This window comes from Symphalangus syndactylus, chromosome 14 (assembly GCF_028878055.3).
Source record: "Symphalangus syndactylus isolate Jambi chromosome 14, NHGRI_mSymSyn1-v2.1_pri, whole genome shotgun sequence".
Taxonomy (NCBI): Eukaryota; Metazoa; Chordata; class Mammalia; order Primates; family Hylobatidae; genus Symphalangus; species Symphalangus syndactylus.
This window is the reverse complement of record NC_072436.2, coordinates 66,392,775-66,410,481: the sequence shown is the minus strand read 5'-3', so window position 1 is coordinate 66,410,481 and position 17,707 is coordinate 66,392,775. Positions and strand designations below refer to the sequence as shown.

Below are 17,707 nucleotides of genomic sequence, written 5' to 3'. Positions count from 1 at the left end.
TTGGAATTTCCAAGTCTCTCTCGATGGCCCACTCAGGTTAGCAGCATGCAGCTCATCCTACCCCGTCAATGTTGACTGGAAGGGTTTTTAGTCCCCGTGTTGAGCCACATCTGCAGCTTGTGCAATGCAAAACTAAGGAGAAGAAAATGACCCCCACCCCCCCTTGCTGGATCTAGCTGAGACTAGGCACTGGCCAGGCTGTCATCTATAGTGGTTTCAACCTCCTGCTGCCGGCAAGACAGCATCTCCTGTCCTTTTTGTGCACGAACCATAACTGTTGGGTTAAGTGCTTTCCTCTACCAAGCAGCTTAACCTGGCCTTGAAACCTAGTCTCTGATGCCATGTCCCTCCAAGCCCCATCAGAGTTTTGTAAAAAGCCCCTCCCTGCTCTCCACACCAATGCTGAGAGCCCATGGGGTAACTGGAGGCTTTCCTGCCATCTTGGCAAAGAAGCCTGGCTGACGTCCTGCACATGCTTCCCCAGGTGACTGCTTGCACTTAACAGCAGAGGAAACGAGACCACCCCACACGACTGGTAGCGGCTGAGGAGTCTCTTGCCTGATCCCACCCCGGATACTTAGAGCATCTAGAATTAAAAATAAGCCCTGTCACCAACATCCAGCTCCCCCACCCCCCAGAGCTAGGTGCAACGTGCCCAACAGCGCTGGGGCCCGCACCTGGAGGCACTGGCTTTTGAGATGCTGGGCAGAGACCCCACTGCCCTTTGGGATGAATTCACCACCTGCCTCTTATAAAATCCAGCCAAAGACCCGGGATGTTCACATTCAGCTGGATCTCCAGGTTTCTTGGACTGGAACACAGGTGGCCCCAGCTCAATATGCTCACCAGGGTGTTGCCACTCACCTGTTGACCGTCCCTACCAGGGACAGATCTGTGCACCCCATCCCCACCTTAGACCACCAGCTCACACACAGGTGGTGTTGGTGCAGTGGTTAATGTTAGGTGTCAACTTCACTGGATTAAGGGACGCTGAGATGGCTGGTATTTTTTCTGGGTGTCTGTAAGGGTGTTGCCAGAGGAGAGTGACATGACTCGGTGGACTGAGAGAGGAAGACCCACCCTCAGCGTGGGTGGGTACCATCCAATCAGCTGCCAGCACAGTTAGAACAGGGGGATGAGCACCTTGCTGAGTCCTCTCCAGCCCTCTCCCTCTTCCTGTGCCAGATGGTTGCTTCCTCTTCTCTGCTGTTGGACATCAGACTCCAGGTTCTTCGGCCTTTGGACTCTGGGACTTGCACCAGCAGCTTCCTGGAGCCTTCTGCCACAGACTGAAGGCTGCACAGTGGGCTTTCTGGTTTTGAGGCTTTTGGACTTGGAATGAGCTATGCTACCGGCTTCTCTCCACAGCTTGTAGATGGCCTATTCTGGGACTTCCCCTTGTAATCCTGTGAGCCACTTCTCCCTAATTAACTCCCTTTCTATATATACATGCAGCCTATTGGTTCTGTCCCTCTGGAAAACACTAATATAGAGTCAGGGTCTGGCCTGCAGTCTGAACCTGGAAGGTTCCTTCTGAAACCAACACAAGCGAGCCCCAGTGGCCTCCCTGCCTGCCAGAGGCCCCAGCCCACTGAACTAATTGGTCTCATCTCAGGTATTCGGCAAGCAGTGCAGAGATGACCCCGTGCAGGTCACCAGAGTCACTGGTGTTTGTCTTTGGAACACACCTGGGTTTTCTCCACTACAACCTTAGCTTTCTCAAGGAATTAAGATTTTATATATATATCCTGATTACAAAAGAAAAGTGTCATTAAAAACGCAAATGTTGGCCAGGCACAAGTGGCTGACACCTGTAATCCCAACACTTCCGGGAGGCTAAGGCGGGCGGATCATTTGAGGTCAGGAGTTCAAGACCAGCCCAGGCAACATGGTGAAACAGTCTCTACTAAAAATGCAAAAATCAGCCGAGTGTGGTGGTGCATGCCTGCAAACCCAGCTACTCAAGAGGCTGAGGCAGGAGAATTGCTTGAACCAGGGAGGTGGAGGTTATAGTGAACAGAGACTGGGCCACTGTACTTCAGTCTGAGTGACAGAGCAAGACTCCATTTCAAAAAAAAAAAAGAGCAAATGTTGGCTAGACAGTGGCTCACACCTGTAATCCCAGTACTTAGGGTGGCTGAGCTGGGAGGATGGCTTGAAGCCAGGAGTTTGAGACCAGCTTGTAATCCCAGAGATAATCATGGCTCACTGCAGCCTTGCCCTGCTAGACTCAAGCCATCCTCCCACCTCAGCCTCCTGAGTAGCTGGGCCCATAGGTATACACCACACCTGGCTATTTTTTGTAGAGATGAGGTCTATGTTGCCCCTGCTGGTCTCGAACCCCTGGCCTCAGGCAGTCCTCCCGCTTCAACCTCCAAAATGCCGGGATTACAAGCATAAGCCACCATACCTGGCCTGTTTTTTTGTTTGCTTTTTTTAAATATTAGCAGCAGATACGGAAACGAGCTGAACAGGTCAGCTCTACGGGAATAAATGGTTCCCCTTTGAGGACAATCCCACAGCTAAGTATTCCTGAAGAGAAGTGGGTACAAGTGGATTTACAAAAAGGAAATGCTGTTTGGTGAAATTTATTACAGTTAGGGGTAGAGGATCTATGGGTGACGTTTTCAAAGGACTACATTTAGATTCTCCACTTTTGGAGTCCTTTTGTTTTTCTAAAATCGTCCCTAGCGACCCTTGCATTCTGAGCAGGGGTAGTCACTGCCTTACCACAGTCATCAAGGATCCTGGCTCTGGGTCACTTGATGAAGGTAAAACAAGGAATTTGAGTCACCACAGTGTTAAGACACTGAGGCCTGGGCAAGCCCTGCCTTGTCCTCAGAGTCACCACAGTGTTAAGACACTGAGGCCGTCCTTGCCTTGTGGGGAGGGGAGTGGGTGGGATTTCACAGCCCATCAGGACAGCCTGGGACCCAGCATCCCAGGGTGTGAGGTCATGCAAAGCTCCTAGCAAAACAGTGATTTGTTTCCAGTTCTCTGGCTGGAAACAGAAAACCCAGATATTAACCTTGGCTAGGTGACGAAACCATGAACAAGAACCATGAACACTTTTAACTCATACTGGATTTTTTTTTTTTTAAGCCATGGTATGAGACAGGAAATTTAGAGCTACCTGAAGCAAGTGGCCTCTACATCAGGCTTGTGTCGGGGTCTGGTCGCCTAAGGAGAGGGACTCTAGACTGAGCTTGCTTCCCGGACAGCTGCACTCCGACCAGGGGCTGGCGTGGCAGCTGGGAGCACCTTGCTGTGCTGGGGCTTGGATGTGGCTGGAGGCGGGGGAAAGCTAGGCCCACCAGTCCTCGTTCCCAAGCATTATGTTAGTACTGCCCACCCCAGTTAATCATCACAAACACCTGGGGTTGGGTATTACGTGACCCTCCCCAGTTAAGAGATGAGAAGACTGAGGCACAGGCTCTTTCCCAGACTGCTCCCTTGCTGCCCCTCCACCGCCAGGGAAACTGGTCAAAGCTCTCCAGCATCAAGGCATCAAGTGATTAGAATGGACCTCAGCCAAGTGTCTCCTGCCTTGGACCCTTATAATACCCTCTGCAAGGAGCCCTCGTGCCCACCCCTTGCCCTGCACCCAACACCCAGAGGCCTACGCCACTATTCCATTTGCTCGGCACAGTCCTGCTTCCCCTGGGTCCTGCAGTCACAGCTGGAAGGAGTAGGGGAGTCCCCTCAGGACATAAATGGGGGAAGTACCAGCAGGGTGCAAGTGACACAGCTAGGCTGGAAGCAGCTCTGCACGCAGACCAGAGCCCTCCCCAGCTCACATCTATCATCTGGTGATAGGAAGTGAGCCCTGGCTATGGATCTTGGGGGTGGGGGGGTTAAGATGCCCTGGCCTCTCACCTGCACAAGGCAGGGCAAGTTTCCTCCCCACTTGTGCAGCCATAAAGAGGTGCAAGGGAGGTAGAGAACACAGGTTTCTGGCCGGGCGCGGTGGCCCATGCCTGTAATCCCAGCACATTGGGAGGCCAAGGCGGGCAGATCACAAGGTCAAGAGATCAAGACCATCCTGGGCAACATGGTGAAAATCCATCTCTACTAAAAAAAAAAAAAAAAATTAGCCGAGCATGGTAGCAGCTACTCGGGAAGCTGAGGCAGAAGAATTGCTTTAACCCAGGAGGCAGAGGTTGCAGTGAGCCAAGATCATGCCACTGCACTCCAGCCTGGGCAACAGAGCGAGACTCGCTCTCAAAAAAAAACACAGTTTTCTAAAAACTGATGAGCATGGCTGAAGGGCTGTCAACAGCCCACTGATTACAGAAAATATGGTACAGGGCTCAGCAGTTCAGCCTTGTGGGAAGAAACATCCCAAACTGGCTGGTTCCCACTACTAAAGCAACACCAAGCTTTTCATCTTTTCCTTCCACGTACCCTACTTGTCATGGACAGAAAGTTTGTGTCCCCTTAAACTTGTACACTGAAATCCTAACCCCCCAAGGCACTGCTAACAGGAGATGGGGTCTTTCGGAAGTGATTCGATCATGAGTGTGGTTCCCCACCCCATGGGTGGGCTTAGTTTCCTTACAAGAGACCCTAGGAGAGCATTTCCCCGCTCCCTCCACATGAGGACAGCTAGATGGGGACACCTATGAACCAGGATGTGGGCCCTCACCAAACATGGGATCTGTTTGTGACTCACTCTTGGATTTCTAGCCTCCAAAATGGTAAGACATAAATTTCTGATGTTTATAAGCCACCTATGGGAGTGGCATTTTGTTATCACATCCCAAACAAACTGAGATGCTAATTTATTATTATATATATTTTTCTGAGACAGAGTTTCACTCTTGTTGCCTAGGCTGGAGTGCAATGGCGCGATCTCAGCTCACCACAACCTCCGCCTCCCGGGTTCAAGCAATTCTCTTGCCTCAGCCTCCCAGGTAGCTGGGATTACAGGTATGCGCCACCATGCCCAGCTAATTTCTTTTTGAATTTTTACTAGAGACGGAGTTTCTCCACGTTGGTCAGGCTGGTCTTGAATTCCCAACCTCAGGTGATCCACCTGCCTTGGCTTCCCAAAGTGCTGGGATTATAAGCGTGAGCCACGGCGCCCGGCCAAGATGCTTTTTTATTTTATTTTATTTTTTTTGAGACAGAGTCTTGCTCTGTCGCCAGTCTGGAGTGCAGTGGTGCAATCTCAGCTCATTGCAACCTCCGCCTCCCGGGTTCAAGCAATTCTCCTGCCTCAACCTCCCGAGTAGCTGGGACTATAGGCGCATGCCACCACGCCCAGCTAACTTTTGTCTTTTTAGTAGAGATGGAGTTTCGTCATGTTGGTCAGGATGGTCTCGATCTCTTGACCTCGTGATCCGCCCGCCTCGGCTTCCCAATGTGCTGGGATTACAGGTGTTAGCCACCACACCTGGCCAAGATGCTACTTTTTAAAGTAAACTCTACCACCTCCAATTGACCTCAAGCACTCTTGCCAAAGTGCCAGGACAAGGCACAGGACTTACGGAAAACCCTCAACAGCTGCGTATGAAAGCACCAAGACCCCCTTATCCAGCCTGAGTTACACGTTAGAACTTTTTCCTTTTATTCTTGTTCACATCTTCGAAGCAGAGCTTCGTTTCAGCAGGAAGGATACCAGAGGCAAGAGGAGGGTCACTTGGGAGGGGAGGTGGAATCTCCCTCCTCTAGCCCCCTTGCTACCTCTTAACAGGCTTCAAAGTCAGAATACAGCCATCAGCTGAGAGCACTTCATTTTGGCACACTGGGAGGCTGGCTGTGCGCACTGGACCTCTCTGGTGGGGGATCAGGTCCTCTGCTCTCCAGTGAGGCCTGGAACAGCTCCAGTGAGATGCCCCAGCTGTGGGCTGGGGGTGCAGCAGAGCCTCAGCTCCCCCAGGACCCTCAGCTGCCTGAAGAAAACACTCACCTGGCTGGAGGGAAAAGGCCTTGTCCTGAGGTATCAAGTGGGTGGCAAGTCACACTGAGCTCCTGCTCAGCAAGAAAACCAAACACACAGAAGACAGCAGGAAAACGCCATCCTTTAACAGCCAAAAAGCTGTCCTTCAGGGGCAACAGGTGACTCCAGCCCCTGGGGGACAGAACAAACACACCATACCTATCACCAGGCACCAGACGCCTCAAAACGCCTGGAGCTGGGGCCGGAAAAGGCATTAGGTCACCTTCTCTCAGCAGAAATGTGAAGCTGGCCTTCAGCTTCTGCCCAGGATGGCAGAAACCACATTCTGTTGGTGGATTGGTTGCTGGTGATGGACAGAGCCAAGGTCCTTGGGTTGGCCCCAAGGGCTGAAAGGGTGCTTGCAGGAATGGCTGGCACTCCAAGCTGCCTGAGGCAGCCCAGCTGCACTCAGGTGACAGTGACCCAAGCTCTCTGGGCTCAGGGTTTATGGCCACTATAGCCCAAGCACATCCCGATGCCCTGGGTTTAAGTAATGTACCTTCTTTTGTTCTGGCTAAAAGCTAGAGAAAAATCACTATTCAAATCCCTGGAAGGGAGGTGGGCACAGCTCCCCAGCATTAGAAAACATGCCAGCCACCCGTTCCCACCCACCTAGAGCAGCCCCTCGGGCTCCTGTAGGCCACTGTACAGCGCATAGCCAATGTCGTCAATCTCCTCCTCACGCAAGCTGCTGAAGAGGTTCACGCTGGGGTTGAAGTGGCAGGGCAGGCTGGCCTGCTCCAGGCTGCCGATGAGCAGCTCCAGGGCTTGCAGGAAGCGCTCACCCAAGGCCTCCTCCGTCCAATCCACATTGTCCTCCCCCAGACGCAGGACCACCTGGGTCAGGTGACCCCGGCCTAGCTGCCCCAGGGCCGAGCAGCCACGGCAGACAGCACACAGCAGCAGCAGCAGCCGCCGGCGAGTCCCAGCGTCATGGTCGTCCAGGGCTCGCAGCCTAGCAGCCTCCACTGGATACAGGTCCTGCAGCCAGAGGTTCCCCGCCAGCCCCTCCAGGGGCCATGCCAAGAGGAGGTGGTCGTCAGCATCGACCCCAGGGACTACCACAAGCACAGCCACAGTGAGCTCCAGGTGCTCGTGCTGCACCTCGAGCAGCAGCTCCTCTGAGGCCATGCTGGGCCGGATCAGGCACCCGAGAAGGCTGCCAATGGCCGGCCAGTTGACAGAGGCAGCCAGCGCCTTGCGGAGTAGCTCCAGCAGGACGCGGGAGGAGAGGTAGCCCCCGACCAGGAAGCGGTCCCAAGGGCTGCTCCCGCGGGGGCAGAACTCAAGCTGAGTCCTGCGCACGGCCCAGCAGCGAGGGTCCCTCGCCACAGTGTCCACACCCGGCACCAGGCTCCACAGGCCCGGCTCCAGCACCAGTGGCACCAGGAGACGCACATGGTCCGCGGCCCCCGCCTGCAGCCCATCGTAGAGCGGCCCCCCAGGCACGAATGCCCCAAAGGGCAGTTCCGGGAACTTGCTCCGAAAGTAGGCCTGCAGCTCCAGGGCAATGTCGCCAGCCAGCTGTTTGGCCAAAGCCACCTGGGCTGTTGGGATGGTCACACGGTCCCGCTCGAAGGCCAGCAGCCTCTCCTGCAGTGTCAGACACAGCGGTGCTGGGGAGCTGAGCTGTGGTGTCACCTCAGGATCAGTTTCTGCAGGCCCCTCTGCAGAGTGAAGGGGCGGGGAACATGTTGGAACAGCCTGTGATTAGTTAAGAAAACGCCACCGAGAACTAGCTGTGTGATGTCGCAGGGCCTCACTTTCCTCACCTGCAGTGGCACCTGAGAAGGCACTCGGTTCAGGTCCTCACATATAGTGAGTGCTTGGTGACGAGTTCTCATTGCCCCAGAGTCCAACACTGGCTAAAACAACTTCATGCAGAGTAGGTAGGTATGTCGCGCCCCTCTGGGCCTCAGTTTCCCCATCTAAAGCTCCCCACCATCACAACGCTGCCACCTTGCTCCAGAAGCAGGGCAAAGAAACACCACCCCCATTAAATGTCTGAGGAGCCCACAACCCAGAGAGAAGCAGGGACTCGCGCAGGGCCACACAGTCAGTCAGGGCAAAGCCTGGGCTGCGTCTCTTGAATGTGACACCAAAAGGGGAAGGAGTGCCACTCACCTGGGGCAGACGACGAGGGGGCCAAAGGCAACACTGGCTGGCTAAGGGCAGCAGGTGGAGGCCGGGGCTGCAGGTGTGGTGTGGCCTTGAGCAGGCTCAGTTCCTTCCAGCTGTCTGCCTTGGTGTCATCCTCATCCCGTGGGCTAGTGGCCCTGTCAATGAACTGCAGGCACAGTCACACAGATCAGTGTATATGAAGTCTGGGCAGTCATAGCAAAGCCCAGGGGCAAAGCAGACCAGCATGCTGGGTGGAGAAGCAGGTGCCCTGTGCTCCCATGAAGGCTTTGGGCAGTCCCCACCCCTCCCCAGGGCCCATCTGAAAAGCCCAACCCTGTTGTCCTCCTCTAGGAGCTTCAGGCATGACCCGCCCACCTAGCCTTACCCGCTTCACGGCCAGGGTGGCAATGCCCAGCACAGCAGCCCCGCCCACGCCCAGCACCAGGCGGGCATTGGCCAGGAGGAAGTCCACCATGCTGCCCAGCCCCTCGTCGCCACGCCTCTTCCCCCGTTTCTGGGAGAACTCTGCCATTGTCTGCCTGTAAGAGAGCCAGGGGTGAAGGGGCAGCTCAGGTGCAGGTGGCCAGGCTGGGAGAGGGGCTGCTGTGGACAGGTGCTCTGGCTGTCCTTATGCTGGGTAACAGAGCTGAGCCCATGAGGGGGGCTTTCTGAGAATTTCTCAGAGAAAGGGGCCACCCATCCACAGGGGAGGACACTGAGGCCCTGGGAAACCACGTAAAGTACCTGAGAAAGGGCAGGGATGGGATATGAACTTGGGTTTTGGGGTCCCAAGCCCCCATTTCTCACGAGGAGATGAGGGAGCTGCCAAGCCCCTTCTCCCAAAGCTGCAAACAACCCACTCCCTGGAAAGAAGCTGGCAAAGGCCCTGAGGCTTGTGCAGGTACAGGAAGGGGCCTCTCTCCCTGGAGCCCACCCTCCAGGACCTCTGACATCACCAGGGTGTCATCATCACCACCCCTATGTTACAGAGCTACAGGCTGCCAGCTCACAAGTGAGTGGTAAGGTCTCCAATCCATGACTGCAAGGCCTCCAGACTCATCCGCCCACAGAGTCTGACGGATTCTCTCTGTGCCAGGTGGCCAGGTCCTCAGCAGCAGCCTCATCTGAAGGTTCCTAACCAGAGGGCACAGCAGCCCTCTATGATAACCTCTTCAGAAGAGCCCAAAGTCCAGAGAAGACCAACAATTTGGGGCCCCAGCCAGTCTGGGGGACCACTGGGACCAGTTACCCCCCAAATCTTGACAGGGTAGCCCCAAGAGGTAGAGCTACCAAGTCAGAGCACAGGCTGAGTGAGACGGCCCAAGCTGCCCAGGCAGGCCAATGCAGATGTGCTTGTCAGGGTTGAAGCCCCTTTGGCAGGGCAGAAAGGGCTGCCCAGTGCCTCTGTGCAGAGGGCTCTCTGGGCCTCTCAGTCTTGGGACAATGCGTAGGTAGTCGTGGGTGATGCTTCTCAGCTGCCGGAAGGCCAAGCAACAGAGAAAGTAAGGTGAGGGCCTGGGCCCCAGCCTGTTTGCTCACCTGTAAGATGGCAGAGGCAGCACTGAGGGACAGATGTGGGCAGCCTTGAAGTGTGTGGCTGGGTGGAGGCCAGCACTTGGGAAGTGGAGGCAAAGATCTCCTAGGGCCCAGTCCACGTTCCTCACGTTCTGCCAGGGGGACACTGCCCTCAGGCCCTCGAGCTGAGAAGGGCTGGGACCTTAGGACATCAGTTAGACACCAGGCAGAACTTTCCCGAGGAGGCCTGAGCAGATGACCATGAGGTCACAGCCTGCCCGGGCACCAAGGACTTCTATCTGCCCTGCCAGAGTGTGGGTGCCAGGGGCCCAGTTGCCAGGTGACCAGATGCCTGGAGTAGCTGAAGCCCGAAGCGCTGTGTGACTCACCCCCGTACACCCACCCATTCGCCCCAGACTAAAAATAAAACGGTCTCTGGGGCGATCCCAGGCCAACCGGGTGACCCGCCACGGTCCCAGGGCCGGTTTCAATCTCATCCGTGACTCGGGGATCAATACTACCACCCGCTCCCTGAGAGACCCGGAATCTACTTTGCAAACTGCAAAGCGCTTTAAATACTCCCAACCTGTCTAAACTGGGACTCAGCCCCATCACTGGCGGGGTCGCGCAGGCCTCAGTTCACAGCCTTCCAGCTCCGAGAAGCGGGAGAGGGCATGGGTGGCTGAAAATAACCCAAGTTTGCGCAGCGGGGCCCTGGAGGCCGTTTGGCCTTCCCTCCTCCGCCAAACCTGCCTGCCCTGGGCCCGGGCAGAGCAGGCCGCGCAGCAGCCCTAGGTGGGCGGGTGACGCCCCGTTCGCAGGGTAAACCAAGAGACCGAGAGGGGAAGGGGGCTGGGCTGGGATTCGAACGTGGCCCTTGGTCCCCCAAAGGTCCCCTCCCCGACTTCCCCAGCCGTGATCACGGGCCACGCCCCCGATCTGCGTTCCGTCGCGCGCCAAGCCCCGAGCCCGGTGACCCTGGGGGCCGCCCCGCCGCGCTCCAGCTGTACCTGCGTCGCAGCTTCCGCACAACTACCGGAGGAAGCTGCGGGACCACGGCCCCAGAGCTCAGACCAGCCTGGGAATGGAACCTTAAGGACCCAGGAACCCAACGTCTAGGGCCCCGGGGGCGGCCGCGGACTTCGCAGCACGCAGACAAGCAGGTCGTTACTCCAATCGGAGCGCTCGAGTCCAGCGCACAGGTGCCAAAATACTGCGCGGCTCAGCCAATGAAGGGCAGGTCCCGCCCCCCAGCCGACAGACGCGCTCCGTCTGGGGCGGGACTCCTTGTCGCAGTCTGGATTTAAAGGTGCAGGGCTGCATTCCGAGACCGCGACCGGGTGATGTGACAGGCGGCCCTCCAGGGCGTCTGTGCGTTGTAATGTGAGCCTCTGGTGTGGAGGAAGCTGCTGTCCCGTTCCTTCCAGGGACCAGGTAGAGAGGCTGCAAATGGCTAGAGGCCCGGCACATCCAACCTCTTAGGTCACCTCTGCAAGAGAGTGACTTGGTGGCCTCGTTCTTACCTGTGGGCCTGCGGGGCACAGTGTGGCGAAAGTGCCTATCCCTGCCACCTGCTCCGTGCGATCTTGTGTGGGCCATTCTCCACCTGGGCCTCAGTTTTTCTCCTGTAAAATGGGGACACTAGACCCCCTCCTCCCCTGCGAAGAATGGCTGGGCATATAACAGCTGTGGTTCATTTATTGGGGGTCCTGCTATGTGTCAGCCAGGGTGAGCCCCCTTGAACAGCACGGACCAAGACGGATGCTTCTCTTCTGGAGCCTCCCTTTGTAGGGGGGTACGAGCACAGGGGTGCTGACACTAAGTGGGAATAATAACCTGGCACACAAAACAAAACGGAATAATAACCTGCCACTCACTGAGCGTCTGCTGTATGCTGCGAGCTACAAGTGCATTCTTTGTTAATTTGCTTATGGTGACAATCTTAGGAAGTATTTTACAAATGAGGAAACTGGGTAGGGTGCGGTGGCTCATGCCTGTCATCCCAGCACTCTAAGAAGCTGAGACCAGAGGATCAGTTGAGGCCAGGAGATCAAGACCAGCCTGGGCAACATATCAAGACCTTCGTGTCTACAAAAAGTAAAAATAAGGCCGGGCGCGGTGGCTCACGCCTGTAATCCCAGCACTTTGGGAGGCCGAGGCGGGTAGATCACAAGGTCAGGAGATCGAGACCATCCTGGCTAACACGGTGAAACCCCGTCTCTACTAAAAAAAAAAAAAGGCCGGGCGCGGTGGCTCACGCTTGTAATCCCAGCACTTTGGGAGGCCAAGGTGGGCGGATCACGAGGTCAGGAGATCGAGACCACGGTGAAACCCTGTCTCTACTAAAAATACAAAAAATTAGCCGGGCGTGGTGGCGGGCGCCTGTAGTCCCAGCTACTCGGGAGGCTGACGCAGGAGAACGGCGCGAACCCCGGAGGCGGAGGTTGCAGTGAGCTGAGACTGCGCCACTGCCCTCCAGCCTGGGCGACAGAGCAAGACTCTGCCTCAAAAAATAAATAAATAAATAAATAAATAAATAAATTTAGCCAGGTGTGGTGGCCTGCGCCTATAGTCCCAGCTAGTCGGGAGGCTGAGCCCAGGAGTTCGAGGCTGCAGTGAGCTATGATCACACCACTGCACTTCAGCCTGGGCCGCAGAGCAAGAAGACCCTGTCTCAACAAAATAAAAACAGCACATGAGGAAACTAAGTCCAGAAGCAGGAGAGCTAGGACCCGAGGACCCAGGTGTCTCACTACCACCGGTCAGCCAAGTACAGGCACTTCCTGGGCCTCTGCGCTCCGGGGCCGGGGTTTAGAATCTCTCTGAGGTCAGGGCCAGCTTCATGTGCTGCAGCAGCGCAGGGGAAGGTGCCTCGAACAGCGGCCGTTACGGCCCCTGCCCTGGGACGCTGGGACTTAAGCCTGGAGATTGTGGAAGCCGCCAACTCCCGCACAAGGGGCACCCGGACTCCTTGATGCCTCCGCAGTCTTCGAACAGACGGGGAAACTGAGGCCCTAAGAGGCCTAAAGCCTACACTTCCCGGCGGAATGCGGCGGGCGCGAGTGGGTTAAAGGGGCGGGGCCGGCGCTGGCCCAGCCCGCGGCTCCCCCCGAGCGCCCCCGCCCCGGAGCTCCCCCGCCCTGGCGCTCCCTAGCCCGGCCCGGCCCGGCAGCGAGAGCGGCGCCATGGAGGCTACCGGAGTGCTGCCATTCGTGCGTGGCGTGGACCTCAGCGGCAACGACTTCAAGGTGAGCCGGGCTGGGCGCGTGCGGGGCCTCCCTGCAGGCCTTCTCTTCCGCCTGGCCCGCTTGGCCTCCGCTTCCTGTCCCGCTCGGCTCCAGGCCCTGCGCGGCCGGGGCGGGGTGGGGCTCTCCCCTGGCCAGGAATGGACGTCCGAGGCCTCCGCCCGGTGTCTGTACGAGGAGACCGAGGCTGGGCAGGCCGGGGACGGACGCTTGGGCTCGGAGTCCCGCCGGGGGCCCGGCCGGGAGCCCCCACCCCGCGTCCGTGTTCTCCTTCTGGGCTGGACTGTGGCCTGGGGATCGGGCGAGCCTCCCCGCCCTTCTGAGGTCACACGCCCAAGCCAGGCCCTGACTCAGGGATGGCGGCCCGGCTGCCCAGGGGCGGGTGTGGAGCCGACTCATCACTGCCCTCTCCCTGCCACCGCCACCCGCCATCCTGTGTGATCCTGGGCCTCTCAGATCACTTCCCCTCTCAGAGCCTGGGCTTTCTTAGCCGGCGAAGGGGCTTAAAAGTCTCCTCCTTGGACGCAAGGGGTATAGTGAGATTTGTTGGTGTGGAGAGTGTGTCAGGCCGGTGTGCCAGGTGCTGGGTGGCAGTTGTCTGAGCAGCTGCTGGACTGAGAGAAAAGGGACCGGAGCCCAGCCCTCCGCAGCCAGTGGGCGGGGCGTGGGGGGGGGCGGTGGTTTCAGGACTCAAGAGTGAGACAGGCATTGCCTGACCAAAGGGGAAGCGGAGAAAGAGAGGAAGGGAGAGCTGGCTGGAGGGTGAGCCTCACCTTCAGGGTGGGTGACTGGCAGGGTCGGCCTGGGTTGTTGGTCTGGGGCTGGGGCCGAGGAGGCAGGTTTTTCCTGTGTTTACCTGCATGTGTACGCACCTTTGACCCCAAGTACAAGTGGCCACACCACTTTTCCCTGACCCCATCCCCACCACCCTAACCTGGGGTCCCCGTTCCTCTTTGCTGAACTGGGAAAGTCCGAGTCACCAGCTGGGAATGTGGCCCTAGGGGGAAAGGAATATGAGCCGCGGGCACTGAAGGCACATGCTGCCCCAGACTTGGTGCCACAAGGGCTGGAGGTGCCGAGGTGGGCGTTCACACTCCAGGGGAGTGCAGTGGTGCGGGCCTGCCCTGCAGGGTGGGGAGCCACAGTCTCCACAAGCAAGGGTTTGGCCCTGGCCATGAGTCGCCTGTGTGCTGATGGCAGGGTGAGGGCACAGGTGGGACATTTGCAAAGGCTTGGAAGGGGGATCCCTCACCCCAGGCAGCCAGTCAGAGCGTGGAATGCTGGGTGAAGGAATTTGAGCCAAGCTAACCACAGAGCCGGGTGCTGAGCTCTCACCTGAAACAAGCCAGTTTTGTCCTGGCCCTCCTGGGGCCCAGAATCCAGTAGGAGAGACAAATCTTAGGCCAACACTTTTGTCACGGGGGGGCTTAAAAGTCCTATTCTATGGGTGAAGAAATTGAGGTGCAATGATGAAATGACTTATATGTGTTCTCACAGCTGGTGAGAATTGGTTCTATGGCTCCCCAAAGGCTCCCATGGGCTGGAGGAGCCATAGAAGGTGGTGAGCAGGGGCTCTGTGCTTCACCTTGACATCCTTCTCCCAGGGCGGCTACTTCCCTGAGAATGTCAAGGCCATGACCAGCCTGCGATGGCTGAAGCTGAACCGCACTGGCCTCTGCTACCTGCCCGAGGAGCTGGCCGCCCTGCAGAAGCTGGTAAGGGGCCTTGGGCAGGCAGGGGAGGGTCCCTGTGGATGAGCCAGGTGGGCAGAGCCTGTGGAGAAGGCAGACAACTTCTCCAGAGAGAGGAAGAACACCGACAGCTATGAGCACAGCTGGAAGAAAGGGAGTGGGCACCCTGTCCAGGGAGGTATGCAAGAAGAGGCCGGGTGTGTGAGGGAGGGAGGCTGCAGGGGGAATTGGGCCAGTGTGGCTGAGGCCTTCCTGGATGGTGCAGAGTTGTGGAGGCAGGCGGGGACTCTGGACACCCCACCCACCCTGCTGAGTCCGTGCTCCCCATTCCGGCCCAGGAACACTTGTCTGTGAGCCACAACAACCTGACCACGCTTCACGGGGAGCTGTCCAGCCTGCCGTCGCTGCGTGTGAGTCCTGGCCAGGAGGCCACCGGGCTTGGGGTTGGGGCCAAGGTCTGGTCAGGGACGTGAAGCCTGGGCCAGACACCAAGCTGGGCCAGCATTTCTGCCCACCTCCATGTCAGGCTCAGAGGCTCAGGTGTCACAAGAGGGGCCCTCTTATTAGAGGTTACAGCAGTGCCCTGTGTAAAGTAACCCATGTGGATCAGAGAGTTCCATCAGGAAAAAGGTAAAGAAATCCAAAATCTTACCAGCCATTATGGACAATAACTACAGTAATAATAGCCAAGACTGGCTGAGCAATGTTCCCACTATTCTGTTAGGATTTTTTCATGTGCTCTAGCCCTCCACTTATGTTGCGGAAGAGAAACTTGGCCACCAAGGCAGATTACTTGCCCCAGGTCACAGAGCCAGGCAGTGGTAGAGCTGGGGTTGAGTGGGGTTTGGCCGGGAGCACCGTGTACCTTCTATCCAAGACTTGAACATCCCAGAACATCAGGCCCTTGGCCAGACCCCGTAGGCCTCAACGAGGGCCATCCCATCTGAAGTCAGAGCCCTGGAGATGTTCAGGGCACAGCTCTGACTTGGACTCTCTGAGTTCAAAGCTGGGCTTTGCCACTTCCTGGCGATGTGACCTTGTACAGATCCCTTCTACTTTCTGGGCCTCATCTTCAAGTGCAGTGGTTGGGAGGGGCAGCAGTGACCCCATGAAGCAGCAGCAGGGTGCCGCACAGGCATTCGGACTGGAGAAGTGGCAGGGCAGCTCCAGTGACTCCCGTTGTCACTTGCAGTCACAACACCATTCTCTGGCCCTGTTCCCTCTCATGCTCAAGCTTTCTGCATGTCTGTAAGGTGTGAGGAGGTCTCAGCCTTAAGTTAGGGAGAGAAAGCAGACTTCCTCTCCGTCCAGATTCTGATTTCTCTGTGGTCCAGTTCTCTCCCTCTGTTCTGAAAACCCTGACTCAGACCTCACCCCTATCTTACCTTCTGGAATTAAGAAGAAGATAAATTGTTTGAACAGAAAAGGTTCCCTGAGGGCCCTGTGCTGGGGCTCCGGGGCACATTTGAGCTGGGCTTTGAGGCGTGAATAGGAGCTCACTGGGAGGCTAGAAAGAGCACTCCAGGAGAGGGGGCTATTTGATCAAAGGCCAGAGGTGAGGGAGTCCTCAGGCCTGGCCTCTGGTGAGCCTCCTGAGAAGTTGTCCCTCTCTAGACTCTCTGTTCCTTCCTGAGAGTGGAAGCCAGGAATTATAGACTCATGGTTTATTCCCAGGCCATCGTGGCCCGAGCCAACAGTCTGAAGAATTCCGGAGTCCCCGATGACATCTTCAAGCTAGATGACCTCTCGGTCCTGGTCAGTGGCTACCCACTCACCTGGCCCCTATGCTAGCTGGACCATTCAATCCCCACTCACTACAAAAGTCCCTGGGGCCATTGTTATCCCATTTTGCAGATGGGAAATCTGAGTCTTGGAGTGGATAATACCTTGCCTGAGGTCACTTTTGGAGTCAGATCCCTAACCCAGGCACTCTTCCTCCCAAGTCCCTGGCTGTCTCCCTTTGGCCCTGAAACCCCCTCATCTACCCCCACACCCAACTCAGTACCCTGACTGATCCCCAAGCTTGGCAGACGCCTGGTGGGGAGGAGACTCCCCTGACCTGGGTCTTGCCCCTTTTACCCAGGACTTGAGCCACAACCAGCTGACGGAGTGCCCGCGGGAGCTGGAGAACGCCAAGAACATGCTGGTGCTGAACCTCAGCCACAACAGGTGCCAGGCCAGCCGGGGGCAGGGAGCAGGTGGGCCCTGGGGGGTGGCTGGTGCTGACTCAGGTGGCTCCTGCTCCCCACCCGTAGCATCGACACCATCCCCAACCAGCTCTTCATCAACCTCACTGACCTGCTATACCTGGACCTCAGCGAGAACCGCCTGGAGAGCCTGCCCCCGCAGATGCGCCGCCTGGTGCACCTGCAGACGCTCGTGCTCAGTGGAAACCCCCTGCTGCATGCACAGCTCCGGTGGGTGCCCCCTCGGACCACACTCCTGCATAAGCCACCCTGAGGAGTCTGGCCTGGCCCCTTAACTTCCCAGGGCCCTAACCCTTCTCCCTTAGGCCCAGCCATCCCTCCGTGCAGGCAGCACCCCTCAGTGTACAACCTCCTAAGTATCATGTCCACCTCTCAGTCCTGTCTTCCCGCTTACACACCCTGCAACCACCCTTGGGCTTGTCCCTTCAACCAGATGTGACCTCACACCTACCCTCTGGGCCCTGTGCTTTTGGTCCTGCCCTGCCAAGCCCCACCCTTGACACCACTTAGGTGGGCTCTGGCCCTGACCACTCATGTCACCCTGGCAGGCAGCTCCCAGCGATGACGGCCCTGCAGACCCTTCACCTTCGGAGCACCCAGCGCACCCAGAGCAACCTGCCCACCAGCCTGGAGGGTCTGAGCAACCTTGCAGGTCAGGCAGCCCCAGGAGCCCCTCTGAGCTCTGGCCCCCTCTGGGCCCTCTTGCTTCCTTGGGTGGAAGGGGTTGAACCCTGCTCTTCGGACCAATGCCCAAAGGGAAAAGGCTGGAGTTATGTTACAGTGACTTTTGCGATTATGATGATGCCTTAACACTGACTTTATGCCTAGACAACTCCCCCGCAACCCCTGTGTGAGGGAGTTTGTCCAAATGGAGAAAATTGGGCGCACAGCAGTTGTCACTTGCCTAAGGCCACACAGCTCAGGGGTGGCAGAGCTGGGGTTCACACTAGGGCTGGCTGCCCTGGCACCTGCTGTATGGGCCCCAGC

The 17,707-nt window shown here is 57.2% G+C and overlaps 2 protein-coding genes across 22 annotated transcripts in view; one reads left to right on the top strand and one right to left on the bottom strand.

The window, feature by feature from the left end:
- Nucleotides 1-5,545: 5,545 nt before the first annotated feature.
- MIEF2 (mitochondrial elongation factor 2) lies at nt 5,546-10,825 on the bottom strand. Of its 12 annotated transcripts, none has more exons than XR_010115661.1 (5): nt 10,588-10,770; nt 8,448-8,601; nt 8,066-8,228; nt 5,912-7,608; nt 5,546-5,814 (listed from the first exon to the last, which is right to left on the bottom strand). XR_010115661.1 is itself a non-coding variant. In XM_063617837.1 (5 exons), the coding sequence occupies exons 2-5, from the start codon at nt 9,120-9,122 to the stop codon at nt 6,554-6,556; spliced, it is 1,422 nt and encodes a 473-aa protein (XP_063473907.1). In that variant the 5' UTR covers nt 9,123-9,762; nt 10,588-10,818; the 3' UTR covers nt 5,546-6,553. The 12 variants fall into 12 exon arrangements, 10 of the variants coding, with proteins under 10 accessions (XP_063473907.1, XP_063473908.1, XP_055098371.1 ...); XR_010115660.1 differs by lacking the exon at nt 10,588-10,770 and adding an exon at nt 9,073-10,576; XM_063617837.1 differs by adding an exon at nt 9,073-9,762 and having other exon boundaries at nt 5,546-7,608; nt 10,588-10,818.
- Nucleotides 10,826-12,412: 1,587 nt separating this feature from the next.
- Nucleotides 12,413-17,707, top strand: part of FLII (FLII actin remodeling protein) — a 14,164-nt gene continuing 8,869 nt past the window's right edge. For 3 of the 10 annotated variants that reach the window (XM_063617825.1, XM_063617823.1, XM_063617821.1), the window contains exons 1-6: nt 12,670-12,825; nt 14,427-14,537; nt 14,852-14,923; nt 16,597-16,682; nt 16,769-16,930; nt 17,269-17,372. In XM_063617825.1, the coding sequence (XP_063473895.1) occupies nt 12,763-12,825; nt 14,427-14,537; nt 14,852-14,923; nt 16,597-16,682; nt 16,769-16,930; nt 17,269-17,372 (598 nt within the window). In that variant the 5' untranslated portion in view covers nt 12,670-12,762. Of the gene's footprint in view, nt 12,993-14,426; nt 14,538-14,851; nt 14,924-16,187; nt 16,269-16,596; nt 16,683-16,768; nt 16,931-17,268; nt 17,373-17,707 lie in introns of all 10 variants that reach the window. The other 7 variants (XM_063617820.1, XM_063617819.1, XM_055241353.2 and 4 more) reach the window with 6 other exon arrangements.

Excerpts from the sequence above, each read along its gene's own strand:
- MIEF2 (XM_063617837.1), bottom strand. The coding sequence starts at position 9,122 with ATGAGTCTGGAGGCCTTGCAGTCATGGATTGGAGACCTTACCACTCAC. Across the intron at positions 8,602-9,072 it reads GGAGACCTTACCACTCACTT|GCAGACAATGGCAGAGTTCT; the intron begins GTGAGCTGGCAG and ends GCTCTCTTACAG. Across the intron at positions 7,609-8,065 it reads CCCCTCGTCGTCTGCCCCAG|AGGGGCCTGCAGAAACTGAT; the intron begins GTGAGTGGCACT and ends TTCACTCTGCAG.